Source organism: Abrus precatorius, unplaced genomic scaffold (genome assembly GCF_003935025.1).
Source record: "Abrus precatorius isolate BTA unplaced genomic scaffold, Abrus_2018 Scaffold8, whole genome shotgun sequence".
Lineage (NCBI taxonomy): Eukaryota > Viridiplantae > Streptophyta > Magnoliopsida > Fabales > Fabaceae > Abrus > Abrus precatorius.
In genome coordinates, this window is record NW_020874428.1 from 33,237,860 (window position 1) to 33,252,223 (window position 14,364).

The 14,364-nt window shown below is 27.8% G+C and overlaps 2 protein-coding genes across 2 annotated transcripts; one reads left to right on the top strand and one right to left on the bottom strand.

The window, feature by feature from the left end:
- The first annotated feature begins 1,962 nt into the window (after positions 1-1,962).
- LOC113874752 (zinc finger protein 2) lies at positions 1,963-7,986 on the top strand. Its single transcript, XM_027512967.1, has 2 exons — positions 1,963-2,423; positions 7,929-7,986. Exons 1-2 carry the CDS (start codon positions 1,963-1,965, stop codon positions 7,984-7,986), a joined length of 519 nt encoding a protein of 172 aa, XP_027368768.1.
- Positions 7,987-10,552: 2,566 nt separating this feature from the next.
- LOC113847870 (CASP-like protein 2C1) lies at positions 10,553-12,786 on the bottom strand. The gene is made up of 3 exons (XM_027477169.1): positions 12,069-12,786; positions 11,847-11,979; positions 10,553-11,220 (listed from the first exon to the last, which is right to left on the bottom strand). Exons 1-3 carry the CDS (start codon positions 12,224-12,226, stop codon positions 10,969-10,971), a joined length of 543 nt encoding a protein of 180 aa, XP_027332970.1. The 5' UTR covers positions 12,227-12,786; the 3' UTR covers positions 10,553-10,968.
- Between the last annotated feature and the right edge of the window lie 1,578 nt (positions 12,787-14,364).

Genomic DNA, 14,364 nt, shown 5'->3' on the forward strand with positions numbered 1-14,364 from the left:
TACATCCATGTCAAATTCACTAGCTAGCATCACTGCGTCTTTTTATTTATTCATTTTTCTTTTAAAGTGAAAAGATAAAATACAGAGTAAAATAACACATTTAATAACTTTTTATTAAAAATAATTTTTATCAATTATATTATTGATTCTTGTAAAATTGTCACAAAAATTAAGTTTATAAAATTTTACCCAATTTAAACAATTATAGATATGTAGTCTATTAATACTTATTTGCTTATATTTTATTTTTCAAATTAAAAGAACAGCCTTGCAATTAATCGCTTACCAATAATTTGAAATATATTATTTTTCATAAAAACTCTCATGACCACAATTTATCACTTTAGGTTCAAACAAAAGTTAAAATAATACTTCAAGCTTGAAGTTTGAATTCAATGTGTTGTTTTCTTTTCTTTAATAGATAAAATAACATTTTAGGTAAACTTTTAGTTGTTAAGAAAATTCAGAAAAAATATTTTAATTGGAAATAATAAAAATTATTTTAATTAAAAAAATATTTAGAGAGATATAAATTTAATTTGAATCATAAAAAAAGAGAAAACCTGAAAAAATAAATAAAAAGAGAAAGTGAAAAATGACTCTTTTCATTCTCATCCATTGCTTAAATTGAATGGTTAAAATTTATTTACATGGCATTATGTTAAAATAGAAAATGAAAGAATCATGATAAATACAAAACGAGAAATAAGTGATAATTTTGATGTGATGGGAAGAAAAAAAATAGAAAAAATTAAACTTTTTTTAATTATCTGTCTAAATTTTCTACTTGACCTAGACATATTCGAGTCAAGTAAAATTATTTTATGTGACGTAAATCTTTATTTAAATATTTAAGACATTTATATTAATTAAAATTTAAACTTATTTTATTAATTTTCTAATTTAAGAGTATAAATATGTATTTTAACTATTAAACTACGCCACACTTTAGTGGGTTTTTTTTTATTTGGCATATCAAGCAATTGGCACGTCATTGCGTGCGTGGTTTGTGTTGGGTTGGAATGGAATAATGCAAATTATATGAATTTTATTAACATAAAGGAAGGGAAAAAGTGGATTATGGGAGGTGTGGCATTATTGAGTGAATACAACGAAAATGATTAGTATTTGTACTTTACATGTACATACATGGGCAGACAGATGTACATGGCTTCTATCCTATTTGACTATTCTGCATATAGAGTCGTAATTCATTCCAGGTCTATCAGCATAATGCCTCAATATCAATTCATTAATTAATCTAAGCCGCCGATTTCGTTAAAATGGGCTCATTGTCCAATCCTCTATGGACAGATAGTGAAACATAGGTGTAGTACACCCTTGATTTAAGACAAATTGTAAAAATAGTCTCCAATCATGTTCATTATTTAGTCTAGTCAAGGAGGTTTATCTTGCCCATTTTGTAATTCCAAACTTGGAAGTTTGATGGAACACTGCATGATTTGAGGTTAAACTCAGTGTTAATAAGAGGTCACAACAATGCGGGTTAGAATTTCTGATTATATGCTTATCTTGTGAACATCCATCCACTCATTTTCAAAGGCAAAACAAAGTTAAATACTAATAAACCTTATTAATCTTCGTGGTGAGTTTCATACGGGGTACCCAATAGCATTATTTTTTTGCCATCGACCGACAAGGGATCCAAACTCTGCCATTAATGAAGGCGACAACCTCTTTGATTCTCCATTGATCTTGCAGATATATGTCCCTCTATCTCACTCAATACCGTCTCTTTTTCACTCAATATACTACTATTTGTGTCTGGAGGAACAGTGAACCTTTGAGCCTCTTATATTACATAAAGATCCTCTCACCCCACTTCGCAGCCTATATCCATTGCTCTCTTTTGCGTTCTCTTCCACACTTGTCCATAGTAACACCATAAGCCACTATCACCAGTCTATCTGTACATCCTCTTTCTCCCATCTCTAGATAGCCATGAGTTTCCATCCTAATACTTCTCTTCATCTAAGCCAACCAGATGAGAATCATCTCAATCTAGCACTTCTCCTTGAGCCATCTTCATCTTCACCTTCACCTATTAGTCCCATTGAGCCTCGAATATTCTCATGCAACTATTGCCAGAGAAAGTTTTACAGCTCTCAAGCCCTTGGGGGCCACCAAAATGCTCACAAGTTGGAAAGGACACTGGCCAAGAAGAGCAGGGAACTCAATTCAACCATGCAACCTTATGGAGGACCTGAGCAGCGATCAAACTTCACTGCTTCACACCCTTTTAGTCATGCTCTTGGGGTCCTTGATAGCCAAGGACAAAGCTTGAGGCTTGGTGGAAGGAAAGACTTTAGTTATGGTTCCAAGGAAGGGGTGGCTTCTTGGTCAAGGGGTTATACTTCTGAACATGTTCAGGAGGATATTAGCCAACTTGACTTGTCGTTAAGGCTTTGAAATTTTAATGTTGAAAGATCTGATCTAAGGCATTGATCTGAACTAATTTCTGATTCTGAATGAAACAAACAATGCCTCAGTTTATACTGAGAGAGAGAGAGAGGGGGTAGCTAGTTAGGGGTGTGGGGGAGGGGGAATCAATTGTGCTTGCTGTAACAATTTGAAGTGACACTTTTGAGAAGATCAGTACATGCCACTGCCACTTTTTTCCTTAGAGGTAAAGGAAGCTGAATTTCAGGTTACATAGGTTACTATATTGGTGACTGTTGGCTATATTTATGGTTTACTTTGTACGTTTTTTTGTACTGTAAGCATGGCAGTGTATCTATTATTAATATATGATAATTTTTTTAAGAGAGAAGAAACAAGTTTGATAAAATAAAATGGAGCAATATACGCAACTACGAATTAAAGGGCACTGCAGGCAGTGTAACTAACTAGCTTCTATCAGAAACCAGGCTATTCCGATAGGATTTGCCTTAGACTACCAATTCCATGCAACATTTTAGGGATTTCCATGCCACATTGCTTGTTTAAATATATATAACATGAAATAGTAGCAGAGGCACAATTTAAAACTTGAGCTTATAGTGGTATAATTATGGAATCATGTTGCAAGGTGGACTGCATAATATATAGGTTCAGTTTCCTTGTAATTTTATGCAGCAAGTGGCATTTAATACAGTTCCCTTCGGTCTCTTCATTCTTACATGCAGTTTGAATAAAGTTTCTGAATGTATTTCACATGGTATTGTTGGTGGGAAATTAAAGATGCCTGTCTGCAGTAAATAAGTTCCTTAAAAGTTGTATATGTATTTAATTATTGACACAAAGTAATGTCTCCTTCATAAAGCCTTTTATGGTTCCTGACATGCAATTCTTTCTTGATTCTAAAAAACAAGTGTATAATTTTCCTTGGCTTTGTCAACAGCCTTCTCCCAACACCACTAACAAGAGCTTAAATAAAGGAAAAGGAAAAACAAGAGACTGGCGAGTTTCTTACCATGATTTCTTCCTCTACCACTGAAAGGACTTGAACTGATGAGCTCATTGAAATCCAGGTTGTTGCACTAAAAAATAAATAAAACACAAATTCTTGTTGAGATAAGATCGATATAACTCTATAATTAACTTCTCAAACAAGAGAGACATGAGACTATATTATGAGCTTCATTTTATTGATGTTTTAAAAATATTTATTTTGAGATGTTCAACATAACTTATAAAAATAGTTTATTATCTCACAATAATTTATGGACAAGACAATTCATAAATAAGAATTGAAACAAGATTAATATAACCCTATAACACAATGTATTCATATTATTACGTTATATAGTTTTTAATAAAAATGTATTATTTTAATATTATAATTAAATTTCTAATATAAACTTTTATATACAAAAATTTATTAAATAAATATTTAATTAAACAATGTAACAAAATTCATCTCAATAGTTGGGTCATGTTGACTAGACAATTCATCAAGATCCTATGCCTAATATCAATACCTTCTTATATATGCTGAGTATAAATGAATAATTGGTCTTTTATTACTTTTGGAGTTAAAATGGAGTTTCAATATCAGTAAATAGGTTATTGTCACCAAGTTGAAAATGTGTACTAACTATTAGGATGTTTAATAATTATTAGCATTTTTTTAATGAACAATCTCTGTTGATGTCAAATTCGTCATTTACTTGATCAAGACGCAGCTCATTTGTATTTTGGTACACACATATAAAGTTACTGTATGCTTCAACAGGTGTGACAAGTTTCAACCGTGTGCATTGGATGTGCTTCCATTACATCAATTTGGACTGCAAAGAATATTATTGGATCGCTTTCAATTCACTTGTGATGGGCAGCAGTCAGCAGATGGTGCACATTGTGCTTATTGAAAGGAAAAACATAAAAAACCTACAATTTTTTTTTACTAATTAAATGATTTATCACTTATATAATTGAGTGTAAGTAAGTCTACTGTATAGTGGGTTTGAGGTTGAGAATGAAAATTTGATGTACTTAAAAAAAAAATACTTTAACAATTAAATATTTATACTAGCAAAAAGATTATATACTTGACGTAATAATGTTATTAAGAGAAGGACAACTCCTATAGTCCTATGATTCATTGGGACGAGTCAACATGAAAGGTGTAATGTGCAAGCATTAGTGCTTAAGTGAGTTGCGAGTGTGATTAAAGAAGATTGATTTGGAATTTTGAACATGCCAAATTTATAATATAAAATTTAAAAATATTCATGCACTTTGTATAAAAGATTCTTTTTATATGATTTTAGTGGGCTTAAAAGTATACAATAAAAACTTATATAAAATAATTTTTTATTAAAAATTATATGATATTAATAAATTTAAAATATTATTAAAATAATTATTATTTATTAATGTTTTATTATGTGCCTTACTGTAAAAATATAATTTGAGAAAATGTAACATTAGATTTAAAGAATTGGGAAATAACCAGTTAAGAACTATAATTAAATTAATGTTTTAAAACCATTGTATATTGATGCTTTCATAATTTCATCATTTTATGTACTACGTGCCCCACATATTTGAAAACTTTCAATCAAACATACTGAGAATGAAACTGTTTTTCCTCTTTGGATGAAAATATTATTGTGCTCAGGTAAATGTAAATTACTTGATACAAGCAAAGTATTTAAAGGTTAAAATTAATTTATAAATAAATATTATTTAATTTATTGGTTAAAATAAATTATATATATATATATATATATTAAAATTAAGCAATTAACAATCCTGATACAAAAAAGTCTAATAAAATTTTAATTAAACTTTATTTTCGTGCATTATAATTATGTTTAATTTTAATTTCTTGCTATTGTAAGAGTTTTTACATAATTAATTGTTGGTATAATTTTAATTAATTATATCCAAAGTTACTAATATTTATTAATGTAATAATTTATAATTAAATAATAGTATAAAATTTGTCTACACTCTCAATTTATTTTAATTAAATTTTATAATTATTATGTTAGAATTATCACTTTATATTTTATAATTAATATCGGTACACTACTATTTTAAGTATAGTCAAAAGACAAATATATATATATATATATATATATATATATATATAAATTTTAAATAATCACGTGCTCTCACATATTAACTTTAAATCTTAATAATTATATAGTTTATATTTATAAATTTTACCATTTTAAAATAAAATTAATTTAATTAGATATATTTCATGTGTGTATATTTATTTATTGGTATTTAGCTTTTAGAAAGTTTTATAAAAAATGTATAAAGTAAAAATATATTTATTATTAATTTAATAAAAATATTTGGTTGAAAGTCGTTATTGCAAATATTGAAAAATAAATGTTATTTATTAATAAAAAAATTGACAGATATAGACGTTAAAATTGTCTTAGTTAGTATGAAATTATTAACAAATACATTATGATCTGTTTATATTTATAATATGATTTATTAAAGTAAATGCAAGTACACACATACTAATAAAATTGTTTTAAATAGTATGTATTAAATGTATTAAAAGTATGATATTAAATTTGAATGTTATATATAAAAAGATTGCTGCACTTAAATTTATTACTGAAATATTGATATTAAAGTCGAAACTTTTAATTTGAAGAATTAGTTGTAGCTCAAGCAAAGAAAGAATTGATTATATTTTTTATATGATCTCATTTTTTTATGAATAGATTAAGATTCCTATTTTGTATATTTGTTTTTCTTAATTACTAGTCATCGATTTATTCTATAATAAAAACATCCATTCCTACCTAAAAATTCATATTAACGATGAGTTGAAGCAAAAAAATAAAAATGCAAGTACACGCATGGGAGGAACAGAGAAGATAAAATATAAGGTCCACTTATCATGGAATTTAAGTTCTATGAGAAGAAAAGAAAGGGTAACTTCAACCGTGTCATAATTACTGGAGTCATAATAATGGTAAAAGAAATTGGAATTACACTGGAGGTGGAAGCATGTGTGCAGGGACTTAAAATGTCAAAATGTAGAAGTTGGATGGATCAATTGTAAACCAGACAGGGATTATTGGGAAGTACTTTTGAAAACTCTCTAAGTGGGTTCGATACGGTCGGCCATAATTTGAAGTTAATAGAGTTGGGAGGGGCCATGTTAGGTGTTTCTTTAAGGTTGTAATCCATGAGTTCATGCCCCTAAGTAGCCAAGGTAATCCATCATCATTATCTATGTTGTGGTCCATAGATCCTTGACTATGAGTCCTTACGTCCTCGACTTGGTCCTTTAGGTGGGTCACACTCTTTGTTACTTGCTTAATCAACCACTTATCATCATTTCATTGTTTAAGGTAGAGGCCCAGCTTGCTATGCATTTCCTTTTTTTACCGGTTTAGCTAAAATCAAGCAACAAATTCAGTGTCTTTCTTGTTCCAGTTAAGCTACGCCTTCAAGTGCGTTATGGACTTTAGCCTTTTTAAATCACTTCCTACAGAAAATTTCTCTTTCAACGTTCATACGAAGATGCTGATATTTGATAATAGTTTAATTTGTCATGTATTTATCTATCAAACTAGAAAGTTTATTTCTCCAAATCTAGCGTGTATGAACAAGTATTTATATACTTTTAAAATAGTATATAAAATTGTCACACGCACACGTCCAACTTTATATACATATCCAATTGCCAACTCAAGACGGTCAATTTAATTTTATGTTCAATTTGTAAACCGCCATGTATTATAGAAACTTGCTTGGGACAATGTTTTTACTTTGTAGTTCCTGAAGCAATGTTTTGAGACGTTTTAACTGAAGTCTAAAGAAACTAAAGCCTCTTGAGTGAAACAAGGACGAAAGAATTTGACACGTAACGGACACTAAAAGTTTTCCTTTGACAAGAGTGGTTTTGGAGCAAAGAAAGCTGTATCCAACAAGTAACAAAGCCATGTCAAAGTGATTCCACTTTGATTAATTAGTCTTAGTCTGTCATTATCGTTTAGTTTGCATGAACCGTGTTCCTTCATGTGAAGATAATCTGGATTATGTTACTCTTTTCATGAATTTGTGTTTTCCTTTTTATTTCCGTTTCCTACAAGGTTTGGTTTCCTTCCCATCAGATTAAGCTTTTTGATGTAGTTATACTTCATCTTGTGTTTGTGTTGTGCATGGGATAATCACTTACAATTTCAAGGTGTCATGTGGCTGGTTTTAATTGGGGTTGTTCAAACATATCAAATCAAGTTAAATTTAAATTTTGAATTGAAAATTTGAAAACAAAACAAAATTGATACTTTTTTTGTATATTTTAAAAACAATCATTTGGTTTAACTCATTTTCCAATTTTTATTATAATATTGATTCAAACCAAATTAAATTTTATGTGTGGGTTTATATGTATTCAATTTTGAGTATTTGTGTCAAAATTGTTTAAAAGGATCCTCTTTCTAATTATATGTTTTAAAGAAAGAGAAAAAAAGTATAATTGAAAGATTTCTCATAATAAATGAATTATTTTTTTTTGTAAAAAAAATGCAATTTGTTCTGTAAATTCTAATGTTTCTAATTATTGTTGCCTCTGTATAATATTCTATTTAATGTGCTTTATTCAAGAATTTTTGGATAATGTTTTATTATTTTCTCATAGAACAATTGGACTTAGATCTGGGTTTATGTAAAAAAAAAAAAATTGATAAAAAAAAACTCGTTGTGTCACATTGAATCAAACTGATTAACATCAATTTAATTCAGGTTAATTATCTTTCAAAGTACACTGATTATTTTAAAACAAATCATTCAATCTTCAATGGGTTACACGAATAAAGCATGATTTGGTCTCTTTCCTACTAAATTGCATATTTCAAAATTTATTTGTCTCATTAAAGTAAGATTTGAATATAACTTTTTAAACTTGATTAAAATATATTTATAGTAAAAAATATATATTGTTTATAAATTATCATATAATTAAAAATCATATTTTTTAATAAGCACTCTTTAAATTTGAAACTTTTCTACCTTGAACTAAGATAGTATTTCCTCGTCCTAAAATTCTGATTCATAAAAAAGGAAAAACAAATAATCATTTCTTCCGATGTTTTTAATATCATGGCATAACTATTTTTTTTCCCAATTCTTTATCTTTATTTTAATAACTGTGCTTTTTTCTTCTTCTTTTTTGTGGCCGGTTAGATTGTAATAGATAATCCAAATATGATTTCTACCATTGATATACATTTTTTTTTAATACGGACTGGTGTTGTCTCTGTCAATAAATATTTAATCATTTTGTGAAAAATAGATAATATATATGGATTATCGAGTATCAGAAGAGTTTTCGTCGACTTGTGTTTTACCCGTTATAATCATGGATATTTGATTCATTAAAAAATTAAAATAAAAAATCTTAAATTTATTTATAAAAATTAAATTGCATGTGTATCATATTAATTTTTTTCTCGAATATCATATTAAAATTAAAATGACAAATGTTGGATATCCATCAGAATTGGGCTTAATTAGATTGGGCAAGTCCACACAGATGCATGGCCGTGTTAGCTTCGATCCTCATGACCAAAAATGAAACAAAGGAAAAGGATACATTTTTATGAACTAAATTAAAGATTAGGCCTGACTTTATTTGGCACAAGGTCAATTTTCAAATATGACCTAAGTGATGGGCCATTAATTTTATTTAAGCCGATGACCCAAAACGTTCTTTTAAGGGTTACTTCTTAAACTTTACAACATTATGTTTACCACAAACAAATGAAATTACATTTTCAAAAACTGACAAAAAACAATAGGCCCCATCTAAATAAAATTTTGGGTGTATTCCCCCCAAGTTATTGGGCTAAGAGTGGACACACATATTTTGGGAAACTTTTTCAGCTATGACGTAGTATGCTAATATTTTCTAATCCATGTCAAATTTGCAGAAAAAAGTATCGTCTAAAATATAAAACTGAAAACTTCATCTAATAGCTTCTTTCTGTCGTTTATAGTAAGCAGAACATTTACAATTTTTCAAATTTTTTATAAAATAATTTATAGCTAATATTAAATAAGCTCGATTAAACTTTACAGATAATGTGGTTTAAAAGTTACATTTTATTGACCTAAAAAAGGTAATATTTTAGTCAACTAATTTTACTTTGTCAGCGCATACAAAATTTATCAGTAGTTCTGCAAGTATTATTTTTTCATATTATTTAGATAAGTATCTGTCATTTTAATCCTTGATTTTATAAAAAATTTATTTTTAATATCTAACTCTATAAATTATTGTTTACTCTCATATGTAATGATAGAAAAATGGATTGTAATTAATATTTACGAAATTAAAGAATAAAGCAAAAATCTTATAAAGTTAATAGGTAAAATAATCGAAATTTATAGTCTCTAACTAAAATACAAAGTTATTTTATATTTGTAGTTAATAAAAAAATTTTAAACCATAATGTGAGGAGAAAAATATAGTCTAAAACAGAGATAAAACATCCATAGTTTCCTTAATATATTTTTTAGGTCGAAATTAACTTTTTGACGTCTAAAACCCACATTAAATTTTATCTTTTAATCTGTCAGCAATTAACAAATGGTTTTCATATACCGATTAACATGCTAATTAATAATATATTATTTATCTGTTAATTAACTGATTAATATACATAGTTAATATTTATGAAACATTATATCAATTAACCAAAATAAAATGATATGGAAATCAGTCGTGATACTTAATTGCATGTAAAAAATTATATAAAATTAAAATGAAAAATACATTTTACCTAATTTCTTTTGCTTTTTATTTTTCAAGTAATATACAAATATTATTGTACAATATTATATATATATATATATATATATATATATATATATATAAACTCTTACGTTTAATCTGAATATTTAATTTAATTTACATTTAATAATCAGTATTTAGCCTCAATCGTAAAAGTGATTATGACTATTTTAAAAAAATAGTGGTATTCGGCCAACTATATATATTAGACCTTTATATATCACACACCACATATCATACCATCGATTATGCTTGGCCAAATTGCGAGAAAATTAAATGTTACCTCAATTACCCCAATTAAGCATTTTAGTTGGTGAGAAAACATAATCATTTCAAATGACAAATAAATACATATATGTAAGGATAAAAATTTCTTCATTCATAATATTTTTATTCATTTTTAATTTATTCAAGCCGGTAAAAACACATTTTTCTTCCTTTTTATTTTTATATATCTACTAAAATAGTATATTTTCAGATTATTTTCATCTCTCCTAATTCCTATCTCTTTCTTTTATTTTTTTTTCTTTGATATTTCTTTTCTGACCCAAACAAAATGTAAGTGATAAAAACCCAAGGAAAAGAGATTAAAATACATCAAACTATTAGCATTGGATTACTATACCCACCCTTTGAGGCTTTGACGGACCTTTCTTTAACGCTTCATCTTCATGTTTTGCTTCTTGTTCTAAACTTCATTAGAGTATGCTTTGAAAGATAATGATCACGATTCACATGCTCTTTAAACGAAGGAACCACTTTGGTGAGTACAAGCTGAACACTTTATAGGCTGAGACAGTGGATATTAGAGCCATTAGGATGGAAGCTACATAGCCACATAACAAAGCTCCTCCTATTTGGTGGCAAAATCTTGTGAATTTGTCGCATAACTTAAGCCACTGTAAGGCTTCTGATCCCGTTACTGCCATCACGGAGGCTCCAACTGCTGCAGTATTTGCGGCAAATGTAATGTACACTGCCATCTGTTCACAAATTTTACATAAACCAAATAATATTTGGTCAAAGGACTAGCAAATCAAATTTCAATTTAATTTAAAATATAGTTTAAATATATTTATAAGGTTTAGAGAATCCTTTTCCTTAAATTAATTTTTGAAGGTGAATTAGGTTTTATTTTTAATACGGTATTAGAAATTCTCATCATATTATTGGACCAATATCGCTCCAATTTTAACTCGTGACTTCTACCCAAATTTCATTTAATTTAGTGATGATTTTTTTAATTGTGCCAGATAGATTCCTACTTTTCCTTGAATAAACAACCAATCCCAACTCTAATTGGGAAAGAAACAACTCTATCATAACCCACCTGGGTTGCCATCAGAGTACAAAATTTTTAACCTTTTAGGGAGATAACAAGAGCTACCTAATTAAGATGTAGTGCAGCGATATGTTAAGCTAGCTCCATGAATTCTAGCAAAATAAAACATCTTAATTAGTAAACTAATATTTGTACTAAACAATTTGATGACTCTGAACCTGCTTTAGTTAATTATTTCATCCCCCAGTAGCAGGTTAAAATTATATATATCGTGATTGTAATATATGCGCATATGAAAATAAGGATAGCCGGGAAACGAGGATTTACCAGATCCAACAAGAAACAAATCCAACCCATGCATATGTAAGACCCTTTGATGTTTTCTTTAGAACAAGTTGAGGGTTTGCATAATTGAAGCGTGTTATAACCAGCAGCCGCAGATGTAATATAGACCAAGATCCTATAAAAACATTAAATTCCAGGCTCTAATTTGGGAATATGAAGCCACAACAATCAGAAAAGATATATATATAAAGAAGGAACTCTTACTTGAGAGCGTTCAAGTCTTTGTAGGTAGCCTTCCTCTCAATACTTAATAACACAACCTTCGTTTGAGTATCAAAAGCAACTAAACAAGTTGTTAATACCAACACCACTATTGCTGAGACCCTTAGATAGACTTCCCCTCTTGCCATTCCCAGCTTCATTTTTTCAGATTAATCGATTCTATTCCTATCTCGTGTTCTTAATTTTCAGCTCCACCTTGAGCTTATTTATTGAATTGTGGGTGATGTGTACTATGTTTACTAAATCGTTGACTTTTCACACAACTGGCAGAGAACAATCCACGGGTGAGTTGTGTATCAATAACCTCAACGATTAACTAACCTCTATTATTATCTATCTTATCACTACCAGATTGGTTGAATCTTTATCTTCATGTGTATTTAATTATTGTGTCAGAAAAAAGTTTTTTTTTTTTCTCTTAATTTCCTTTTACAGTTGTATGTATGTATAATTTACTCAAACCTCTACCTCCTTTTTTTCTCGCCCCACCATGTTAGTACTTCCAAGAAAGTAAAGTGGCCACAGGCCAAATTTTAAATGAAAAGGTAGTTTTTTTCTTCAGTTCGTGAAAAATAGTTAGCTGGAAAGTGATTTTTAATTTCTTTTCGTAAACTTGTTTAGAATATACACATGATCATGCGCATGTGGAACGAAATTAGAAGAGTACTCTATACATATACAAAGCAATCCTCATTAAATTGTAGCAATTGTTACCTATCTAGTCTACTTATTATCACATCTGTGATCCAACTAATTTCAACTGTTCATAAATGGTTGGTTGCTACATTCAAATCCAAACGTTGTTAAGTATAGTTGTCAACAATTTCGTATCTCTCATACCCACCGCATATTTTTGCAAGAGTAATATTATTTATATTTCAAATTTTTTATGAAGGTTTTGCTTATCAGTTTCCTTAATTAATGTCATAGGGACACTAGTTACTATTCACACAAAAAGAGATACGGATTAATAAATTAAAGTAAAAAAATAAAAATTATGTTAAGATACATTAAAAATTATAAAAAAGTGTATTAATAATATTTATTTAATAAAAAAATTATCTTTAATTCTTTAAAACTGTTATAATGATATTAGTTAGTGTTTATTTTTTTATAATTTATATTTTATGACATCAATTTTTCTTGTTATTGCAAAATATATTATAAGTTTTTTGGAGTATGAATCACATTTCTCTTTTTCGCAATCAGCTGCATGCAAGTACTAAATTGATGAAAAAAGAAAATGAAAATGACCTAAGCTTGGCACTTGGGCTCACTTAAGGTGACTCAACGTGCGTGTGGGACATATGGCACTAATTAAAATATTTAAATTGGGTGAATCCACAAGTGCCAAGGTAAATTAATGCAGATATGCGAGTCGAAATAAACGGACAAAAATATGCGAAATGAGTCATTAACTTTTTTTTTTTTTAAATAAATATATTTGGCTCGACCGAATTTGCCTCCGTTTCATGGGAGCTCATCCAAAAAGGGTTGGATCAATTTGTGAATCCCAAATTAGTACACTTAACTTTTATAACTTTTCGTTTATTTAAATGTAATTTTACAGAAATATTTGTCCATTTTAAACAATAATTATTTTAAAATAATAAAAAATTATTAATTTAAAAATATAAAAGTATAATTTTGATTATATGTTCCACTTTATTTCAATTAAAATTGAATAAATATTTGATTAGATATTGTTAATTTACTTTGAAAAGAAGAAGAAAACTCGCAGATAAATCATTTTGTTTTCATTATTTAAAATAGTTGTTAAAGATTAATCCTGGCTTTTATTTATCATGACTTATATTTAATTTTTAATATCAGAATGGGATACAGTTAGTTTAAAAAAATACCATAGAAAAGATTTATATATTTTATATGAGCTTAATTTTATTGTATTGTCAGTACAATATTGTTTACATTATCCATTAATTAAAATATATAATGAACATAAATTTTATATTAATTATTATAAAAATTAATAACTTTTATATGACATTAATGACAATTTATTTTTAATAATAATTTAAAAAACTATTTGTCTTTTTAAATTAAATTTATTTTATATATGCATTTATTTATTTTTTTATTAAATGGGGCTTAAAAGCTTAAAAGCTCAAAACAAAAAATAAACTAGGACAATAGCCTAGGTCGCAACACTCTAAAAGTATCAAGATGTAAAAAAAAACTCTAAAGTATCAAACATGTTGGAATCTAATAAATTTAATCCCACTAAGCAAATTTTTAATTTTATTAATTACAAAAAAAT